The 23,390-nt window shown below is 40.4% G+C and overlaps 1 protein-coding gene and 1 pseudogene across 5 annotated transcripts; one reads left to right on the forward strand and one right to left on the reverse strand.

Moving 5' to 3' along the window:
* Nucleotides 1-46: 46 nt before the first annotated feature.
* LOC108014840 (organic cation transporter protein) lies at nucleotides 47-21,393 on the reverse strand. Of its 5 annotated transcripts, none has more exons than XM_036817641.3 (8): nucleotides 17,744-17,925; nucleotides 16,845-17,211; nucleotides 4,059-4,483; nucleotides 3,754-4,000; nucleotides 2,834-3,101; nucleotides 2,312-2,603; nucleotides 813-1,139; nucleotides 48-753 (listed from the first exon to the last, which is right to left on the reverse strand). In XM_036817641.3, exons 3-8 carry the CDS (start codon nucleotides 4,467-4,469, stop codon nucleotides 571-573), a joined length of 1,728 nt encoding a protein of 575 aa, XP_036673536.3. In that variant the 5' UTR covers nucleotides 4,470-4,483; nucleotides 16,845-17,211; nucleotides 17,744-17,925; the 3' UTR covers nucleotides 48-570. The 5 variants fall into 5 exon arrangements, with proteins under 5 accessions (XP_036673534.3, XP_036673536.3, XP_065722827.2 ...); XM_065866755.2 differs by having other exon boundaries at nucleotides 17,691-17,925; XM_017081048.4 differs by having other exon boundaries at nucleotides 16,845-17,151; nucleotides 17,760-17,924.
* On the forward strand, nucleotides 1,398-2,385 carry LOC136117115 (uncharacterized; annotated as a pseudogene).
* Nucleotides 21,394-23,390: the final 1,997 nt, after the last annotated feature.

Here is a 23,390-nt window from a genome sequence, read left to right on the forward strand (position 1 = left end):
GGGAGGTGCAAATTATTGATGGAGTACTGCCATTATTAAAATGTATAATTTCGAAACATGGTCAAATAAAATGGGTTCTATTGGGTACATGGATAAAAATGAAAATAACAAAAATCACCTTAGTAAACTCCCTTTGCAAACCCTCCCTAAGATTTGGCCAAGTTTATTACCTTCGATGGGAACCGAAGAACTTAATTTACTTAGAGTTTTTTAATGACATTCTGGGTGTTGTGTGTGTTTTCAGTACTTAGACTATGACATAAGCTACAAGCCATTGTTGTTAGTTAATTGTTAAGATACATACTCACTACATGCTACGCAAACAAGGTCCTGCCTGACATGTGACATTCTCTAGCGAATTGGCATTACTCTTGGACAATCATCGAATCTTTTACCATAAATTGTAGGTGGCTTCAGGCGGTGGATATGTCGGGAGGCGTGGCAGGTTAGAGGGGGCGTGGTTAAGTGGGGGCAGAGAGAGACTTCTGACTTCTAATCGGCATACTTTGGACCAGCCAAAATACTTTGTTCCTCGGGGGCTGAGCACGTGGGGATTGGCAATAGCGGTCATTACACCTGCTTGGCGGCACTGGTATTGGCATTGGCATTATTGGCATTGGCATTGGCATTGGAGCCACCCTGGTTTTCTGCCTTTGAACGCACGGCGGTCTCGGGCAGGAAGAGCACCACAAAGCCACCAAAGATGCTCCAGGCGGTCAGCAGGGTCATCAGCAGGTGACCCTCGATCTTGTTCTGGAATATTATAATCGAAAGATTTATGGAATATTTTTTTAGGGTGTTTAATGGCTTACCAGGAGCGATAGGTAGGGAGTGAGGATCAGGGCCACACCAGCGGCCACATTGCAGGCACCAACGCCCACATTGCGAATGGGCGTGGGATAAAGTTCCGCCGTATACACCGGCATTATGGTATTGCCCGCACTTATGGTGAACTTGCCCATCATCAGGAATGTGATCTTCAGCCAGAGCAGGTCCGCTTGCCCCTCGGTGATCGCCGCACAGCAGCAGGCGACGCCGGCACAGATCAAAGTGGCACAGAAGAGCCACTTCTTGCCCACCTTGGTGATGATGTACATGGCCACGGCGATGGCGGGTATTTCGACTAGGCCAGCTAGCGCCTGCAAAAGAGATTGAAAAAGATTTAAGAGGGGAATGAAGATGAGCAGGGCGCTGGGCAAGTGGACAAGATGTCAACTGTCGGCGGGGCGCATTAAATCAGAGCGGCATCAAAGGTGCGCCCGGCGTTGTCAAAATAAATTATGCAATAAATTAGCTGAAAATCTCACTGGCAGGCGCATTGTCAAATGCTGGACAGTGCTGAACAATTGGCTCGGAAAAATCATGAAAAAGAACAGACGTCCTACCAGCAAAAAAACATGGGTAGATTTCTCAATCATCATAAGGATAAGGTTTAACATTATATTCAGAAACAATTTAAATCAATTTAAAAAGCTAACATGTTATTGAAAAATCGGCCCTTTGACACTTTGAAAGTTAGAGTTGCAAAAGCTTATCTTTAGTACCTAAAATTCACAATCTTGAAATCCAGAGATTTTTTACAGCATATAATATAAATAAAATTTGGAAATATTTTAGGCAAAACTTTAATAAATATAAAATTCAAATGGATTCTAAGAAACTTTATAAATATACATTTTAATTTTTATCTTTACCTGCACGCCAATCTTTTGGCATGTCAAAATTCAATTTTAAATCTTTACCACACTTATTCCATTAGCTTTCTCGGGGGAAAAAAACAAACATGGAGATCAGGCAACATTAAGCGATTTAGTGTTTTAAAACAATCAAATCCCGAACAAATGCCAAACATGTTTAGCTTATTGTATATTCCAAGGCCCGTCAGCACTGTGCTCAACATTCTGCTGGCCAACTGCCAGGTGGAGGGGCTAAGATTGCTGCGAGTGGCGCTGCGACCGCTACTACAGGATTTATCTACCATATAGTAGATAGAGTGGGGATGGGGGTGTGGGTGGTGGTGGGCCAGTAACATCATAATTCGATTGCAAACACATTTTCACATCAGGTCCAGTCGTTCGTAGAACCGAAACACTTGACATCGAACAGACAATCTTCAGTCAACGGCTGATGGAATCGCTGACAAATCCAATTAGGCAGCCCCACCGAAAAATTCGGAACCACTTGGCACTTGCTAAATGCTTGATTGACCCTATATCTTGACAAGATTTCGGCTGAAGTTTGCCTGCCTAAGTGAATTGCTCTGCGCCCACCCTGCGTATACCTAATTTCCACGAAAAAGAGCACAACTTACCGAATTCAAGTAGACATTGCCGCCGAAGGAGCTCATGTTGAGAATAATGCCGTAGTAGACCAGATTCATGGTGAACCAGATGCAGAAGAAGCAGATGGAGATGCGTCGCAGGTAGCTGGAGCGGAACAGGTAGGTCACATCTTGCGAACTGCTCTCCTGCGTCGGAGGAGTGAGTTGATAATCGGCGGGCAGCTGGCGACCATTGAACTTGGCCGCCGCCTCTATAATCCGACGCACCTCATCGATTCGACCCTTGACCAGCAGCCAACGCGGCGATTCCGGCACCACAAACCTGAAGTAGAAGAGCACCCGGGAAAAAAACATTTAAAAGAAATCAAAAGATATATATACATTGTAGGAAACATGTGCCGCGGCAATTATGCCACTCTGTTTATAGTGGCAAAACAGAACACCCACGCCATGTTTTCTTCTCATTAATTCACGAGTCTGTGATCTATATACACATGTGTTTTTTTTTTCGAATGCTGTTTGTTTACCTGCCAAAATCGATCAAAGACTTACCAGAGGAAACACAGAAAAATCCCCGGAATTCCAATGCAGAGCTGCAGGCGTTGATAGTCCTGGGTCAAATAGGCCAGGCCCGATATGATCATATAGGAGATTGGCAGTGGAAACAGGTTGTACATCCCGGCGATGGTCCTCCACTTGCCATCCACATACTCGATGGCCAGGATCAGGCCGGAGTAGGTCACCGACACAGATACCAAGCCGAGCAGAGCGCGAAGTGTTAGGTATAGCTCGAAGGAGCTGCAGATGTAGAGCCAAAGACCTAGGGGAATATAAAATTATATAAAATATAAAATTTATTTTATAAAAACATGGTCTAAAATTAAAAGGAGTTGCCATGTATATCGCTTAAACGACTAGTTGGTAGTAAATAAGTCCAACTAATACCAGGTAAAAGCTATCATTCAATAGGAAATGTTTTTAAGATAATGACTTTCCTTCATCAAGAACAACAAATAAGAAGCTTATAGGCGATAATAAGTTCTCAAGTTAATTTACACACTTCAAAGCATTTCCTTAGTAATCCTTATGGAGCCTCAAAATCAACACACGTGTCCACCCTCAATTCCAGTTCCTCATTAGTAATGTCCTTTCGAATGCAAATTTCAATTATACATTGTGAGAGATTTAATCAACAAGGACAACAAGGCTGGCAAGAGCCAGGCAGCCACAACTGCAGCTCGAGTCCCCAACCGACTATCCAACCACCTGACAGCCCGACCCCACTGAAAACCCACAGAGAGCCACTCGATGTGCTCGTGCTGACCCCCTCGACATGGCCAAGTTCACAGTCATCGGAGGAGGCCATCGTCAGGGCCAATGTCGGTGTGACTTCCGTATATATGGGGGTGGTGGCTTTATAAGGGGTGGGATGGGATGGGAGATGGCCTTTATGCCCCCAAAGAGACACTCACCGAATATGGTCTGCAGCACGGCCGATATGAAGAGCATTGTCTTGCGGCCGAACTTGTCCGATAAATAGCCGGAGATAATGCCACCTGTTGCCACTCCGAGCAGGAAGAACATCTCGGCCACGTTCTTCAGGTGCTCCTTCTCGCACACCAGATCCCATTGGGATGTCCAGGTGTTGCCCACGTTGTCGTTGGTCTCGTACTCCCATTTCTCGCAGGCCACCATTTTTCTTTCCACCTCCAGAGGTTGCTGGTAAATTAGGAATATAGTGATTTTATTTTTTATAAAGGTTATAACTAGATCATACCGTCCACTCTGAAGGCTGAGTGGTATCATTGGATACTTGACTCCAATCTATGCCCTCCCATCTTTGGCAGTTGTCGACGGAACCACTAATATTCCGCCAGACATCCACAGGCATGTGCTGAAATTGCGCCGGGCGCTGGCACCAAAAATCCTTGTTGGCTGCCTGGTAGATGGACGAGGATATGTGGAAGGTATTGGGCACCTGGAAGAGCGACAGCAGCACCGTCATCAGCAGCTGCCACTTGCCGTAGTGACCCATTAGGTCGCCTATCACGTCGGTCTCATCCTCGTCGTCCGCCGGATCCAGTCCGCTGACCGCCGCCGCCGCTGCTGGCGACTGGAGCGTCGCTGCCTGCTGTTTGGGCGGGATGGTGGGGCTGGTGGCGGGGGACGGTTTGCCGGAGTCGTGCATGATGCACAAAGGAACTGGAAGAAGAGGAAAGGTGAAAGTGAATCAATGAATACAGTGTGCAATGAAGTCTGGTGGGCAAAAAGTAATGAATTCATTTTATAATATTTGGGGGTTCTTCACAAATCTCTATGGTTTTAAAATCCCTTTTAAAAGTCACGTTAGGTGTATAAAAGTATGCAACAAAATCATGTAAACTCAGAAGTACAAAAAAACTCATTCAGAAGGTCAACGTTCCTTTACTTAACAGTTTTTATTACTTTCATTAGATCTGAAACACAAGTAACTAAGCTACCAGACTAACATACTCTACAGATTCAGCTTAGTTCACTTCCTCAAGACTCAAAGATAAATAAACTCCGCGGATGCAGGTTGGCCAGTGTTTGGCTGAGTAAAAGCATGCAAATAATTGACTTGGTAGATCCCAAACACAACGGATTCAGCAGGCAGGGGAATTAATTTTATTGCCTGTGTCAGGAGCACACAAAGGAGCAATTAGTTAAGTGGTCAGTGACTGGCCATAAACCAACTAGGAGTCGGAGTCGGAGGCGAAAGCTAAAGCAAAAGGCTAAAGCCTCTCAGAAACAGTTCGAATGCAGTCAAGTCAAGCGGGTCTATTTCATTTATTAGGACAAGCCCCAGATCCCCGATACCCGCCGGGGTTGCCGATGGGTCATTGGTCAACCTGCGTTCGATGGAATTCAATCACGTTGGAGGCGATTAACTACAGCAGCCGGAGGAAAAACCGGCAAAAGTTGCTGCTGAGCACCGAGAACCGAGAGCTCTACAAAGTAAAAGAATAATAGCCAAGATTTAATGTAATTGCGTCGGGGAAGGAGGAGGAGTAGGAGGTTAGCTCCTGCCATGTTCGTGTCCATTGCTCAGTTTGCTAGTTGAACTTTCCCCCCATCTCGATTCCCATTCCCTTCCATTCGCATCCTTTCTCCGGTTTGCTCTGTTTGCGTTTTCTTTTGTGGCCACTGGCCATCGAGGCTTTTGTAGCGCATTGGCTTTGTCTGGGATTTGTCCGGAATAAGTAGGGGTAGGGGTCCCCATACAAGATATGGCCGAGTTGAGCCCGCGGCCAAAGTGGCCGAAGGTATCAATGCCCAAAAGTAGGCAGCACACTTGCCAACTTTCCGACTTTACTTGGCCGACTTAAATGTTTAATTCTTTGCAGTTGATTAACCCTCGGGTATTACCAGGCTAAATCAAGCGATTAACCACACGCAAAATAGTGCTTCCAAGGATCAGCACTTTAAGCGAGCGAAAAAAGTTTGGGGATTATTCAATAAGTTCAGAGGAAACGTGTAAGGCTAATAGCTTTAACCCTAAAATGGTTATAGCAAATCATATATGTTTCAAAATAGGCAGTCAATACTTATTTTAGTAAATCGCATAAGTTAGTTGAAATGTAAGCCAACTTTATATGGCCACTAGAATAATGGAACCGATGCCAAAAACTATTTAACCCTTCAAAATACCTATGCCGAAAAGGTGTTCATGACGCAATTCTACATTCCAAACCTTAAGTTATTGTATTCCGATTTTGACGTGGGATGCCTCCTTGAGTTTGTGGTTGAACTTACTAATACTCTGAGTTCAAACATTTTTTTAAAAGAAGGTCAAATTTTTAACCCCTTTTCATGTTCGATTTTTGCGTATTTCCAATGGGTGTCAGTATGGGAACCGAAAACTACACTTCTAGATTCCATAACTTGAGGTTTTTTATTCCGATTTTAACGTGGGATACCTTCATGAATTTGTTATTGAATTCTCTGATATTCTGCGTTTAAATATTTCCTTTAAGAGAAGGTCCAAATTTTAGCCCACTTTCATGTTCCATTTTTTCGTATTTCCAATGGGTTTCAGTATCGGAACCCAAAACTGCACTTCTAGATTCCATAACTTGCGTTATTGTACTCCGATTTTGACGTGGGATACCTTTATGAATTTGTTATTGAATTCTATGATATTCTGCGCTTAAATATTTCCTTTAAGAGAAGGTCCAAATTTTAGCCCACTTTCATGTCCTATTTTTCGGTATTTCCAATGGGTTTCAGTATCGGAACCCAAATCTGCACTTCTAGATTCCATAACTTGCGTTATTGTACTCCGATTTTGACGTGGGATACCTTTATGAATTTGTTATTGAGTTCTCTGATATTCTGCGTTTAAATATTTCCTTTAAGAGAAGGTCCAAATTTTAGCCCACTTTTATGTTCGAATTTTTCGTAATTTCAATGAGTTTCAGTATGGGAACCCAAATCTACACTTCTAGACTCCATAACTTGAGTTATTTTATTCCGATATTGACGTGGGATACCTTCATGAATTTGTTATTGAATTCTCTGATATTCTGCGTTTAAATATTTCCTTTAAGAGAAGGTCCAAATTTTAGCCCACTTTCATGTTCCATTTTTTCGTATTTCCAATGGGTTTCAGTATCGGAACCCAAAACTGCACTTCAAGATTCCATAACTTGAGTTATTTTATTCCGACTTTAACGTGGGATACCTTTATGAATTTGTTAGTGAATTCTCTGACATTCTGCGTTTAAATATTTCCTTTAAGAGAAGGTCCAAATTTTAGCCCACTTTCATGTTCCATTTTTTCGTATTTCCAATGGGTTTTAGTATCGGAACCCAAAACTGCACTTCTAGATTCCATAACTTGAGTTATTTTATTCCGATTTTAACGTGGGATACCTCTATGAATTTGTTATTGAATTCTCTAATATTGTACGTTCAAATATTTCCTTTAACAGAAGATCCAAATTTTAGCCCATTTTCATGTCCTATTTTTCGGTATTTCCAATGGGTTTCAGTATCGGAACCCAAATCTGCACTTCTAGATTCCATAACTTGCGTTATTGTACTCCGATTTTGACGTGGGATACCTTTATGAATTTGTTATTGAATTCTCTGATATTCTGCGCTTAAATATTTCCTTTAAGAGAAGGTCCAAATTTTAGCCCACTTTCATGTTCCAATTTTTCGTAATTCCAATGAGTTTCAGTATGGGAACCCAAATCTACACTTCTAGACTCCATAACTTGAGTTATTTTATTCCGATTTTGACGTGGGATACATTTATGAATTTGTTATTGAATTCTCTGATATTCTGCGTTTAAATATTTCCTTTAAGAGAAGATCAAAACTTTAGTCCATTTTCATGTTCCAATTTTTCGTAATTCCAATGGGTTTCAGTATCGGAACCCAAAACTGCACTTCAAGATTCCATAACTTGAGTTATTTTATTCCGATTTTAACGTGGGATACCTTTATGAATTTGTTAGTGAATTCTCTGACATTCTGCATTTAAATATTTCCTTTAAGAGAAGGTCCAAATTTTAGCCCACTTTCATGTTCCATTTTTTCGTATTTCCAATGGGTTTTAGTATCGGAACCCAAAACTGCACTTCTAGATTCCATAACTTGAGTTATTTTATTCCGATTTTAACGTGGGATACCTCTATGAATTTGTTATTGAATTCTCTAATATTGTACGTTCAAATATTTCCTTTAACAGAAGATCCAAATTTTAGCCCATTTTCATGTCCTATTTTTCGGTATTTCCAATGGGTTTCAGTATCGGAACCCAAATCTGCACTTCTAGATTCCATAACTTGCGTTATTGTACTCCGATTTTGACGTGGGATACCTTTATGAATTTGTTATTGAATTCTCTGATATTCTGCGCTTAAATATTTCCTTTAAGAGAAGGTCCAAATTTTAGCCCACTTTCATGTTCCAATTTTTCGTAATTCCAATGAGTTTCAGTATGGGAACCCAAATCTACACTTCTAGACTCCATAACTTGAGTTATTTTATTCCGATTTTGACGTGGGATACATTTATGAATTTGTTATTGAATTCTCTGATATTCTGCGTTTAAATATTTCCTTTAAGAGAAGATCAAAACTTTAGTCCATTTTCATGTTCCAATTTTTCGTAATTCCAATGGGTTTCACTATCGGAACCCAAAACTGCACTTCTAGATTCCATAACTTGAGTTATTTTATTCCGATTTTGACCTGGGATACCTCTATGAATTTGTTATTGAATTCTCTGATATTCTACGTTTAAATATTTCCTTTAAGAGAAGGTCCAAATTTTAGCCCACTTTCATGTTCTATTTTTCGGTATTTCCAATGGGTTTCAGTATGGGAACCCAAATCTGCACTTCTAGATTCCATAACTTGCCTTATTGTACTTCGATTTTGACGTGGGATACCTTTATGAATTTGTTGTTGAATTCTCTGATATTCTGCGTTTAAATATTTCCTTTAAGAGAAGGTCCAAATTTTAGCCCACTTTCATGTTCCATTTTTTCGTAATTCCAATGGGTTTTAGTATGGGAACCCAAAACTGCACTTCTAGATTCTATAACTTGAGTTATTTTATTCCGATTTTAACGTGGGATACCTCTATGAATTTGTTATTGAATTCTCTGATATTCTACGTTTAAATATTTCCTTTAAGAGAAGGTCCAAATTTTAGCCCATTTTCATGTTCTATTTTTCGTAATTCCAATGGGTTTCAGTATGGGAACCCAAATCTGCAATTCTAGATTCCATAACTTGAGTTATTGTACTCCAATTTTTACGTGGGATACTTTAATAAATTTGTTTGTTGATTTTAACGTGGGATACCTTTATGAATTTGTTCTTGAATTCTCTGACATTCTGCGTTTAAATATTTCCTTAAAGAGAAGGTCCAAATTTTAGCCCACTTTCATGTTCCATTTTTTCGTATTTCCAATGGATTTCAGTATGAGAACCCAAATCTGCACTTCTAGATTCCATAACATGCGTTATTTTACTCCGATTTTGACGTGGAATACCTTTATGAATTTGTTATTGAATTCTCTGATATTCTGCGTTTAAATATTTTCTTTAAGAGAAGGTCCAAATTTTAGTCTATTTTCATGTTCCAATTTTTCGTAATTTTAATAGGTTTCAGTATGGGAACCCAAAACTGCACTACTAGATTCCATAGCTTGAGTTATTGTGTTCTGATTTTAAGATTCTAGTTTAGTTTCAGATTCTGTGAACATTTTTTTTAAGTTCTTTAAATTAAACATAGTAAATCAGTAAATTTAACTGTTGATAGATGTAACATCAAACATCTCTCTTATATTTCCTATTCATGACTTGTCGACAGCATATGATATCCCTTGGTGTCCCATGAATCAAGTACTCGCACATATCAATCAACGGAGCCAACATTTATGGCACAATTCCCGGGAGCCGTTGGTTAAATTTGCATATTGCCCAAGCGCCGGGGGGCGTGTCCAAACCCCCGGAAGAGATATTCCATTTAGGAGGGGGATTTAGCATTTTAGCATATGTGGCCAGTGGGCACCACACACCACATCGCAGTGGCAGCGGCAGTGGCAGTGGCAGAGGCAGAAGCTGCGGCTGTGGCAGTAAAATTCACGCCATACGCCGCACGTGATAAGCAGTTGAGCGCACATTTTCACGCACTTGTAAACAGGAATAAGCGAAGCGTGTCCGTGAAAAGCCGCAGGCGGGAGAGAGGACCGCCCCCTAAAATCCCTATTCCTATTCCTATGCCCATCCTGTGTTGCCTGGCAGGATAATTAATTATCAATTTTATAGGCAACCCCCGCTAGCTTTTGGCCAGCGGAGGAGTTACTGGGCAACGGAGGCTGCAGTTGCAACTGCCACTGGTGTCCGCCGAAGGTCGTCGCGATGTCGTGTGGGCACAACGGCTCAATTTCAATGCTATAAACTACGTCGTCGCCGTTTACCTTCAACTCGCACACGGCGCACATGGCGTATGTGCAATATCATGGCACGCTGAAAATAACGCTAATTGCATTCAGCAGCTGTTGTCGCCCTGGTCACACCCCAGCTGCCCAGCTGCCCGGCTGCCCAGATTCCCAGTTGCCCACTCCGATCCCCTTTTCCTCTAGCACTTGCTGGTTTGACAAATCGACAGGTTCCTGGTTGGCGATATTAAATTCATTTAATAAACTAATTGGAAGCTGTCGAAGATGGATTAGTTTCCCATTTTGTATCTGCAAACGCTTGAATTGAGTTTAAATGCTACATAAATGATAAATTGTCTGACTGTATATGATAATTGGATGTCTTTCTCTTTAGAACAAGGAAATCGTAATACAAATAATATAAAAAGTAGTATTTAAAAATGCCATTTTCTAGATTAAAGAAATCATAATACAACATATTCATTAAGTAATTATATAGCATTTAAAAGTGCACTTTCTGGGATTAATAATGGCTTAGATTCACATTTTGTCTCCGCAAACGATTTAATTAAAAGTAAGTGCTAACTAAATGACAGATTTATTGGATAATTGGTTATGTTTTTTCAATATACTCATTAAATGTTACTATAATATTAGGAGAAGGAAATCAAAATACAACAATGCAATGGCATTTAAAACTACACATTTTAGGATTGATAATGGATTAGTTTCGCAATTTTGTCTTTGCTAACGATTTAATTAAAAATAAGTGCTAATTAAATGACAGATTTATCTGCACCTACTAGATAATTGGCTATTTATTTCTTTATAATTCTTAAATGTTATTATAATCTTAGGACAAGGAAATCGTAGCACAAGTAAAACAACAATTAGTTAAGTAGTATTAAAAAATCACTTTCTAATACTGATAAGCTATTAAATCCATAGTGTTTATAGTTTATTGTGCATTGTAATATTCAATTGGTTTTATTTACATTGAGTTAATCCCGCAATAGGTGAATGTTCCACTCAATCAATTACCTATCCTATAGATATATCCGACAACTAACCATAAAAAGCAGAACTGGTCACTGACGCAATTACCCATTCGATCTACTTGGCGCTCTTTCCAGTTTTGTATGCATATCAGGGGCGCATTGTGCTACCAAAGATAGTACTTTATAGACAGTTTCACACCCCATGCTAATCAAGTGGCAATGGCCCATGTCCAATTGGTAATTACGTTTACATTGCGCCCATAAATAACGAATTATTATGCGATGCACGTTCATAAAGATGCATGCTAATACCGCTGCCCCCTAATGTCCTCATATATATCTTCGGGTTCCCAGCTCACCAATTTCCCAGGGAGATGTAAAAGTGCTTTGGAGGCGGATGCCTCTGGGTGCGATCTCTTGACACGCTCCACCAGCGCCTCAATTGACAATCCACTCGATCCACACAAGCTCCTCTAATAATGATTTGTTTCAATTGAAAAGTCAATGCCAGAGCTCCTCTCTCCCACTGGCCATTAATAATTTGCTTAGCCTCCGTTCGTGGTCAATTAAAAATAGCGACGAAAAAAAAAAAACGGCGCTAAAGACAATTGACAAAGGGTGAAAGAGAGTGCGAGGCTTTCTTGTTACTCATATTTGCATAAATATGCGAGAAACTGCTCCCGCTAGTCGTAAAGTATTAATGAATAACAAATTTAATTAACACAAAGTGTATGTGAGCGGAGTTTCCCTCATGTTTATGGCATTTTGTTGCTCGCACTCACTTTTCAAATTTAAAATAAGTGGAGGAATGTCGCCAGACGAGCTTTAAAACTAACCGAAAATAGATAACAATTGTTACGGTTTCCCATAACAAATTTAAATAGTACTGAAGGGAACTTAACTATGATTTATTATTATTCTCATAAATATACTTCACCAAGGGAAATTTATATCTGAACATTTAACAGATGTGAATAAGAAAAAAATGAAGCTAATATCTCATTAATACCAGCAAATGTATGATTTAATTTTAATAGGTAGTATAAGAATCCCTTAAACCCTTCTTAAAGTTAAGCCAAGGATTCTAAGCTATCATGTTTTCACATGACAGATTTTAATGTCAATAGAGGGAATCAACCCCTTTATAGTTATTTCTTTTCACTTAGAGAAATTCCAGAGTTGTTAAGATCGGAGCTAATAAAAAACCATTAAAAATACTCTTAAATGTGTCTATTAAAATAACCATTATTTCTTTATCTAAGCCTTTTCTTACTTCGCATTTAGCCAACTTCTCTCTATTACTGCTCCGTAATGCTTCATCCGATTTTCTCTGCCAGTTTAAGTAGCACAATGACAAATCGTAGGGGGTTTCCCCAGACAATTACCGCTGGCCGAGTGTAAATAATCAGAAATGAGAAGGAATCTCATAATCATAAGCGTCATAAGCACAAAAGCCGAAATGTGCTAAATATTTTTAATACAAAGGCAAGCGTTTAGCTCTGGGGAGCGAAAAGAGATGGGTTGAGCAGAGGATGGGCGGACAAATTGCCGCTGTAATTAGCCGTCATGCATATAAAAGTGCATTCACTTTCATGCCATGATGATAGAAAAGAGAATTGAGTGTGCTGAGGGGTGCTTTGGGGGGGTTTCTGGGGGTGTTTTCGTTGCCATGATGATAATGATGACGCCTCCATCTGCATTTTGTGCAAGCATGGCTCGGTGACGTTGCCAGCTAATTTGCACATTTATAGGATTTGATTTGTTTATTATGCATTCGCCTCCGGGGAAGGAGAAAGGGGATTGGGGCGAATACAGAGTGCTGCCAAGTGGGTAATAGTAATCTTCAGACACTTGCACGCAGCAACGAGCTGCGCTTCCGTTGCGCCGACAAGTGCCCTCAGTGCGGATGAGCGATGACGACGATGTCGCAGATCCAAAACCAAATCCCGCCGGATGACGGCCCGTCATCGTATAGCATTGGCCAGCCTCACTTCATCACTTGTCAGACTAATTGCAGCTGTATGACAGCCGCTTTCGGATAAGTAACATCACTACTGCACTACGGGGCGTATGTGCAACGTCTGGCGAATTGCATTTAATTCTCCTAGCTGGCTGGCTGGCTGGCTGGCTGCCCGTAGCGATTGTAAATAATGGCAATTCAAATTCGATTTACACCCCACGCAACGCACAATCCTCCATTATAAACAATTCATCTTAAACTTTCTATATCGCCGATTTGCGCACGAACGTGCTTGAATAGTGGTTTAAATTTACGATTTCACGCCTTGCCATTAACACAATTGATTTTGGCACTGGGTAAACAAATGCTAGAAACGAATCCGCACATAAACAACACGGATCCGATCCCAATCGATCCGATCCGGCCGCTTGAGCCAGAAAACTAATGCGACTAATTGCGAGGTAAATCAGCCAATAAACGACCTACATTTTTTCGCAATTTTACTACCAAACCTTGTAGTTTACGACTGTTTTTCGGAGAAAAACAAATGCAAAGAAAATATACGAATCGAATACCAATATGCTAGTTCCCGGTCAAAAGAAAACTTTGACCGTCATTAAAATGGAAATTGCAGGCATCATAAATTTTAAGAAAAATAAGGTGGGGGTGTTATTCATTCAAGCTGTTTAAGTTTTGTTTCTATTTGGAAGTTTGATAAAATAAAATGTAATAATTAAATAATCGCAGAAATACCAGCTTAACTTAATAATTTATTCTCTCTGGAAAACCCTTATAAGCAATACAACAAAATTATACATCTAGAAAAACCTCAAAAGCCGATCTAACCACCAATTAAATGACTGTAAAATGTAAAAAGCTTAGAGAGAAAAATGTTCTATAACCTTACATATTTTTCTCCATTCACTCTCAAACTAATGAGCAATAAAAACACAATAAATTCCTGGCAAATAAAGCCCATACAACAAAAGGATGCTGTTGTCAGCGATTTTCATATCAATACGAGAACACATTTGCAAGTCTATAAGCCCGGCCAAAGCCACCAAAACCCCTCGAACACATTTGATTGCCACAAATTGGCGGCAGCTTGACAATTTTGTGTGATCGGATTCCGTAAAATGGCACATTTTCACAAATTTTCAAATGCCAAAATCATTACAATGAAGTGGGCCCTTCCCACAAACACACACGCACAAGGATCAAATCAATTCGAATCAATTGAAAAGGCAGCCACAAAGTATTTTAAAGTTTTTATGAGGTGGGCGTGTATATATATTATGCAAATTTCAGCTACCTTCGGTTGGGTTTGGATCCAACTCAGTCAACACATCCCCCATGCCATTTCATCTGCGGATATATTTTATTTAGCAAGAATTACCCAGGAGAACCCAATGGAACTCGGGAAAAGGATGAGAAGGAGGTGAAAACATTGCAATATGGCAATTCCGTTTCGTTCTCGTTCACATTTGAAGGGTCTTTACTGGCTTCCTTCCGCTTGCCGCCTACCGTGCAGCATCTGCTATTGGGATGTCCTGCCCGGTGGTTCAGTTCTGTTCAGTTCAGTTCAGTTCAGTTCGGTTCAGTTGAGCTGGCTGCATTTTGCTGTAAACAAAGTCAGAGATGCACAGGATACAGCCGGACTCGCAGCCGGAATCGGTCCACCGTTGTAGCGGAATACAAAAGAATATAGGTCATCAGCCATGGGCGAAATTGCGCTAACAAAAGGTATATGGGATACTCCATTTTAATTTGAGATACCATCTTGTACTATAAATATGTAAGGCCTGATGGTTCTCAGGTAAATAGTATTAGGTTATTGAACCATTTAAGCATACATGATAAGATATTTTTTGGAATATATATAATATTTTTTTATAAACAAAACTGTCATTCGTTAAGTTCCTTCTTTCGCGTAGGGTATTCCCCATTTCGTTGGCCACTCTTTTTTATGGAATCATATTTGGTTTCTGTTTAGCTTCACTCCTAATGTAAATCTGTATGGCTGTCTAAGTGAATGCCTGCTGCTGATCCATTGTTGTCAACATGAATTCACAAATCTATTTCCATTTCGACTTGTCGGTTGTTGATGATGGCTCTGGGCTCCTTTCCCCTTGCCCCGCGGCTCGTGTCTTGTTAATCGAATAGCAAATCGTTTGGCAATTTCAAATTTTGCCAGCTAAGCAGGAGGAAAATCCCAGTGCCGCCCCATCAAACCCGCCCATCTATCTATCTATTGTGGGTAGGAGCGCGCCTTTTTGATTAGAATTTCCATTTCAAAGTGCGCACTGATTTGCTACTTTTATGCGCTTCCAATCAGTGGCAAGTCGAGAGTCAAAGCATCCGCCATTAGCATAACCTCACGGCAGGGAGGGGGTCGAGAAGGGGCGGCCAGGTGATTGCCAGCTATGTTTGTTTGGCCCCCCCTTGACCCACGTCCCTGCAAATCTAGTGCCTGCATTGTCAGAACTCACATGCCATTCGAATATGCTTATGAGCTACTCAATATGTTCAATGCTCGGTTATGCTTCTTTGGGATTCAGCCATGTGAGTTTTCAATTTCATTTTCATGAGCTCTCCGACTCCTTAGACTTTCGCCTTGAGCTTGAGTAACCCTAATTCCTCAGAGGAATAAGAACGTATTTGAGGTGGAATTTGATCTGTATTTGCATGCTTAGCCAAGACAAATAGTAAACCTTAGAAGGTCTTAGTTTATTTGAGTTTGAGCCTTGGTGTTATGAATATGTTATTGATATATATTACTATTTTAAAAAATATATAAATATTTTATTAAACAATTAAAGCCTAACTGACGTTTCTTTTAAATAAAAAGATATATTAGTTAGGCTGTTTTATCTAACAATAATATTTCTATATACAATATGAATAACTCATGGGATTATAATATATAGACTATTTTATCTAACTAAAATATTTCTATGAGTACATAGAAATACAATATTTAGACTATTTTATTTAACTATTATATTTCTATGAGTAGTAAGATATAAGTTTAGTTAAATAAAAAGTCAAACTACCATATATCAAAGAGTTACATGATTTAAATTTTAATCTCTTAAGTAAAATACATTTGTGTGTTTTTTAAGCAAGTGCATTTATTTTTTAGGGAAAGTTTTCTTTTAGTTTTCTAGTGCACTTATTGCCAATAAACCCATTACGTTTTAATAGCTCATAAAAATATAAAAACATTTTAAAATTGGTGACTATGACCAGGCTACTTTTAAAGACCATTTCCGTTTATGTCATTTATGGTAACAATTTACAGGGAAATCCTCGAAGCGAATTCGGATGCTTGGAGTGGGTCTTGCAGATTTCCACCAGAGGGCCTAAAGCTGGCTTCAACAATCTGTCAGGATAAAGTTATTGTCGTTGTCATTGTTGTTATCCTCATTGTTGTTATCCTGCTGCTGCTGTTGTAGTTGTTGTTGCAAGAGCCAAACAAATAGACTCGGGCGGCAAAAAAGAAAGCACACACACACAGACAGAGAAATGAAGGAAGAAAGCAAGCAAAAAAAAGGCGCACAAATAAACAAACAAAGGAGAGCAAAGCAAACGTCGCTGGCGGCACGTCCGCGAGCAAGGATGCCAGGACTCTTGCCACACATTCACACACACACACTCAGCCGCCTGTGTGCGTAATGAGCTTACCTTATGGATAGACAAAACAAGTTGCCGCTGGTGTTGCTGGTGCTGGTGTTGCTCCTGCTGATGTTGCCGCTGGTGTTGCTGCTCTCAGGCGCAGCCAATCCTGCAGCACGCGTCCTGCTGCACAATTGGCAGGGCTGATGGCTGATGGCGACTTCCTAGCCCGTTTCCTGTTGCTGGAGCTCTTTTTGTTTTGGCAATGGCGATGGTGTGTGTATGTCTGTCTCGGCGCGGAAATCCGTCGCACGTTCCTCGTTTGTTTTTTCCCCACTTTTTGTGAGTTTGGAATAAATTTACGGCCAGAAGCGCACTAAACGGAAACTAACACATAAAATCCTGCCTGATTTTACGAGCGTCTCAACGGCTGTCTCTGCGAAAATATACGATGCGAGTTTTTAACGGCCTTACGCCCCTTTCGACACGTGGTCAGGTGGTGTGCCGAATTTTGGTTGCATTTCGCGGATTGCTCATACGCAGCGTGGTACAGAGCTTGGCGCGCGTTTTTTCCCCGTTGAAGCAACAGCAACATGCAATTTGGACAACTGATACAAATAACAAGCAGACAGCAGCAGCATCACTCTAGTAAATAATAACGTCAAATAATAATAATAATGATAATATCGAGCTGATATTATGAAATTTTTAGGGGGGTTCTCTGTGTGGGCTGCTGCTGCCCGCTAGCATTATTTATGGGTTGTCCAAACATTGTCTGGCGGCCCGTCTTCGTCTATATATTAGCACATCTCATCGGAACTCAGTATATATAGCATCATCATTGTTGCCACTCGCATTTGTTGCTGTTGTTTCATTTTGTTTAATTTTATACTATGCGCACTCACGCACCCACACCTCGAATCTCGGGATCTCAGAATCTCAGATTCTCGGGATCTTCTACCTCGTACCGCACTTGTACCGTACCGCTTGTCTTTGCCCTGCTCGCAGCAAGAACAACAATGCTTCCTGCTCTTGATTCGCACTATTTCCCAAACGCTGAGTGCTGAAAATGCGATTCGATTGGCGACGATTCGAAGGGCGGCTGTTCTGTTGTTCAAGTTCATCACACAACGACTGACTAAGAGCAACTGAACGCTCGTCTCCAAAGCGAAGAACTTTTATAACCTTCTCCTCTGTGGCCGCCCCGCCCTGCTCCACCGCCCCCAACGGACGGCGACGTTGGCAGCGACGCCGGCAGAACCGATGCTCGGATGCTGCCAGCTTTTGGACCATTCTTTGCCAACCGACGACGCCGCGTTGCTTCCTCGGGTGTTGTATTGTTGCTACTGCCACTGCTCTGCCGCCGCTCTGCCGCTGCACCTGATGCGCGTTCTCTTCCGCCGCTCTCTTGGGGCTCTCTTAAGCAGCCAGCCCCCACTCTCTTTGGGGGCCGCTCTCGATTCGCGTGGCGCGCAAAACTGTTGCTGTTGTTATTTAATCGCCGGCACCACTTCACTCGGCATTACTGGCATACTCTGCCCCCGAATGGGGAGTCCCCGGAATATCGATGCTCTTGAGAGCATATAAGCGTTTATTAGCGTTCTCTTCTTATTAGCCTATTGAATTCCAATAGGAAGTATATCCTTAAACTTAAAATGTACAAATTTGAAACCTATTTTATGTTATTATGATCCTAATATAATATTAGACTAAATTAGGGGAAAATAACAAATTTGTTACAATCTTTTTCACACTTAAAATAAAAGAGACACTTCTGCAGTATTCCTATAGTATAAAGGATAAGAAAGAAAATCCATCATGGTGATGATTTTCTAGACTTTGTGGATGGTGACCCCAACCCACAAAGTTTTTAGATTTAAAACAAATCCTTATAAAATACCCCGCATAGAAGTCGTTTAAATTGTTATTGTAAATGTAAAATAGTTACAAAACTACAAATTTAGAGGAAACACATCCAGCATAGTAAAGATTTTCTAAGTCCTGTGGATGGTGACCCCAACCTATGCATTTTGTGCTTTAGGTCCTTTAAAAATCCAAAGCTAAATAAAAGTAAGAGTGTACACATTTCGAGATCAACAAAAGCATTGTTGCTTGCCTCTTGCATTTCCGCCTGAGGTGTAATGATATAAATCAATTGATCAAATGGGTTGAGTATAGCTATCTCTGATGTGTGAACGTGAACTGCAGTTCCACTGACACAAAACCAGCGGTCAGTGTCGGAGATCGGTGGGAAATAAGTGGAGCGTGCCGAAAGATCGCTCGGCACTCGGCGATCAGCGGGTGTTTGGGCCTAACGTGTTCGTCTGTCGACGGTCGAGAACAATTTGCCTGATAGATCACATCAAATATAATTCTGACAATTTGTTGACACTTTTGTATGTTGTTGGGCCTTTGTTTTGCTTCTCGTATTTATTTCGGTGGTTAGCTTGTTTAATGGCAATTTACTGTGGCTCGTTGTTCATGGCGTTATGATTATATTATTGACAGAGAGATCTCCCAATCTCTCTGCCTCTTTTTTCTCCCCAATAATTGCAGGCGGAATATTCGGCCACTGAGTTTGCCGGTTTATGATTGATATATCACCGCGGGGTCCGTGAGGTCTGCGCTTGTTTGTTGTTATTGTGTCTCATTACGCGAAAATTCGTTATTTATTAGCTTAGAATAAAACGAATGAAGACAAAGTTGCGGAGGCATAGCCTCCCTCGGCAAAGATAACAAACAATACTCTTTGTTCGGTGGCTAAATTGTTGCTAATTGAATGCCATAAATGGTGCTAATTGAGAAACCAAGCCTGAAGTCTAAATTACTATTAGCTAAAATGATTAGGATATCTTGGAGCGGTATATCTTCATTGAGTACTTCAAGTCGCTATCAGCTTGTAGTAAGTCAATACTTTGATTAAAAAAATTATATGATTCATTTTAGCCCAACCCAATTAAATTAGTCGTAAATGTACTCATGAATCATGCATCCTGTTGATTTCGAAAACGCCCTCTTTCGGTAGGTAAATATTTTCAAGTAAAGGGGAAATGTTCTTAAACATAATAAATATCTCATCGACTCGGACAGATTGTCAACTGGGAATTTTGAGTGATTAGGCTCGTTAAATTTAGCACTAGAAATTGGGTCATTTTAACAATGCCTCAGGAAAAAAATATTTTCAATGATGATCGATCTATTTTTAATTCATTAGAATATAACTTTATTAATATATGGTGCACCAATTGATTTGTTAGAAAAATGTTTCTAATATTGTATGTTAAAGAAGGTTTACATTTATATCAATTGGTATTCCCAGAGATCCCCTCCCATTTTACCATTCCATTGCAACCCTTATTTCACTTTCATTCACATCTAAAAAAGGCAAAGTTCTAATATCGCATGCAATATTCTCGACAGTACTCCCTAATCTCTTCAAAATGCTCATACAATAAACATTATTATACCCTTTGCTGTTGCTTTGTTTAATCTTATTGCCTTTATAGCTGGGCAAATAAAATGCAAATTGTGCTGGCGTTATTTATAATTCACCAACGACAGAAATAATTAGCCATCGAGTGGGGAAACAAATGACACCGAGCTTTTATCAATGAACCGAACGAATGGAAAGGGGTGGGGTGTTCGGATATAACCGATATAGGAAAAGCAATAAGGGAGGGGCTCGACTTTGTTTAGCTGCCAATCGTTTCGGTTTCGTTTTGATTTCATTTATTCCAATATTCTAATTGAATTGGCGCTACACGATTTCCATAAATTAAATGGCATACAAATAATTCGCATTCACATTTGATCGGGGGGAATTCTAAGCGAATTCCGCAGTATATAGTCCCTGCCCCCCCAAAAAAAACTCTAGCTATAATGCAACGTGCAAGTGTCACTGATTTATGGCCAAGAACGGGTGTGTGTGTGTGTGTGGTGTGCCAGTTAGCTTGTTTTGACCAAGTTAACTGGTTTAATGGCCCAATGGGGAGAAGGAGAAGTGGTGGCATACTCACTGGTCCCGCTCCTGCTCCTCTGACTCCGCTCCTGGGGCGCCAAAAGCGGCAGCTCCAGTTCCATCGACTTGCTGTCGTGTGTTAAGCTCGCACGCTTGGCCATCGTATTTCTTTGGCGTTTTCGATTTGTTTATACTTTTAATAATGCCTTTGATTAATGATCATATACTAATTAAAGTGATATGCGAATACTGGCAATTCCGGTGCCGTTTCGATTTCGTTTTGCTATTTCTATTTTAATTTCTGCGATTTACGACTTGGCGCCTTTTTATTCCGCTCTTATCACACTCGCGGCGCTTATCAACCCGGCATTGGCTGAGTTCCGCTGGGTACTGACCAGCTATAGGGCACTCGGATTGTAGGAACTATTCACTCCGTTGGCCCACATAAATCACGTTCCAATTAACCGAAACTGGCCAGACGTGTTGGCATTCGCTGGCATTACTACTGGACTGCAGTAGTTCCAGAACAATGGATCAATGGGATCCCGATAAAACTCGGGATGAGCCAGGCACTTGGGTTGGGGTACTTAAAAGTGGGATCGTTTCTTGGCGCGACGTGTGAACTGAACGGCGAACGGTGGCTAACTAACCGACTGACTGGCCAGCAAAAGCCCCAGAGTCTGAAGCGATTGGCGTTGCCTTCGGCTGCGGCTACCAAAATTCGCGATTCCACATGCCGCTGCAGAGGGTATTATGGGATTTTTCATATGGTTGCAGCACACCGAAACGGAACCTGGCCAGATGCCACATCAAAAATTCTTTAAAAAAGGTGTTAACTCAAGTTTAGCTATAAATTTCTATAGAATTGTAAAATACCACATCACTAAATTCTTGAAAGGGTGTTAAAAGAAATTTAGCTATCCAATTCTATAGAACTTTAAAATTTACATACATGTGTCATACCTTCACACGCCTAAGACACTTACTGTTAGTTTAAGCGGTCCTCTCTTTGAGCGCTTAAGAATATAGTACTACTTGTTTATATGATAAGTCAACCAAAAATATTATAGGAATCATACGAACCACGTAATGTTAGAGTTTAAATTACATTTTATAAAAAGTTATTATAACTAATTTAATTATGTTTATTTTTATTAAGACAAAATAAACAAAAATCATTTTGATGATTAATTTTCAAAGATTTTCATAAAGAGTATTTCATGTTCGACTGGATCTTAAACTTGCAGTTCCTTCTTTTTTGCACGGCTTGTTTGTTTTGGTTTTGTTTTATAATTCACAGCACAAAGAACACCAGCAAATTTGTTTTTTTTTTATTTTGGGGTTCATTAAAATGTATTTACACGTTCATTGATTACTAGTTTCGAACCGAAAGCTCGCATGTTTGCTCATTGAGAAGTGATGTGAAGTGCGCGGGCGACAGCTGAATGTCATCCCCGAGTGAATCTGTAAACCTCATTGAACCCGGGCATCAATATTTCCCTGTGTTTTCTGGTGGTCTTCTGAACGATCGCAAGTTGACAAGCGTTAATCGAAATATATGCAAATTTTAAAGAAGCTCGGATAAGTTTGCCAAAATCGAGGACAGGTTGAAACCTCGATATTTTAAAAATGTTTAACATGAATTATGGTATTTTGAACGTGCAGTCAAACGCCAATAAGCAGTTTTCTTATGAATTTCTTGTATGGTTTTAATTTTAAGTTTGATTGGTATTCCTAGAGAAACAAAAAATCCGAAAGGTTGCGTAGTTTTGGATTTTTTTAATGGTATTTGCTTTGTAAAATTAAATTAACTTTTGAGTTTTGAAGGAGTTGCGGAATATTTAAGGGTATTTACATCAAAAAGCACAGGAATTCCTTCGGCATGAAAAGCCTAGCCGAAAACCATACAGACAATTTTCCAACCAATTTTTCCTCTTAAGCTCTCACGAAAAGCTTTCACTTTTGAAGCTGAAACTCACCTCAGCCTGTGGCGCTAAGGATGTTTGTTTTTCCCAGGAAACTCTAACTCGGCGAATCGGAACCCATGAAATATCAGGGACTTAGCACGCATTAAAACAACATCAAAATAAACAAACAATTTCGCAGACAATTGCGTCGAGGCAGTTTGAAGCAGCCGCAGCGAATTGCGGTCAAAGGTCGAAGGACGAGGGGAAAAAGTTTCACCAGAGGGTGGGGTGGGATTATCCTTGCGGAAAAGTGCTCGGTACTTGAGTCGTGTGCCGCTACAGAGATTCACAGAATGGATTTGCTCTGGTTTGGATGCAAAGCGCTAATCGATATGTACCAGACAAGGGTCCTGCGTCCTGAGTCCTGTCAGCAACTTCAGAGGGGATGGCCTGCGGTTGATGGCTGCGTTCGCAACTCCTTGACACTATCAATCTGTTTTCTTTATTTGCCCAATGTGTGAGAACCATTTGATTCAATTATGCCAACTGACTGATCTCAGATAATCTTTTTTTATTCGTTCAAAAAAACTCAGATAGAGGTTGTGAGCTAACTCCGATTGGGAGGGCACTTTGATTTAAACGCTTGGAAAATCCATAATTTTTATTAACTATGTCATCAGTAGACATACGTACTTAATTTAGTTTTAATCAACTTGATTATCAATTGTAAAAAACCTAATCTGATATCAA

This window comes from Drosophila suzukii, chromosome 3 (genome assembly GCF_043229965.1).
Source record: "Drosophila suzukii chromosome 3, CBGP_Dsuzu_IsoJpt1.0, whole genome shotgun sequence".
NCBI lineage: Eukaryota > Metazoa > Arthropoda > Insecta > Diptera > Drosophilidae > Drosophila > Drosophila suzukii.

Bases quoted from the DNA above. Each gene is read 5' to 3' on its own strand.
- LOC108014840 (XM_036817639.3), bottom strand. From the start codon at position 20,894: ATGGCCAAGCGTGCGAGCTTAACACACGACAGCAAGTCGATGGAACTG. The intron at 3,102-3,753 runs GTGAGTGTCTCT...ATATTCCCCTAG, and splicing joins CGTGCTGCAGACCATATTCG to GTCTTTGGCTCTACATCTGC. The intron at 2,604-2,833 runs GTAAGTCTTTGA...CTTCTACTTCAG, and splicing joins ATTTTTCTGTGTTTCCTCTG to GTTTGTGGTGCCGGAATCGC.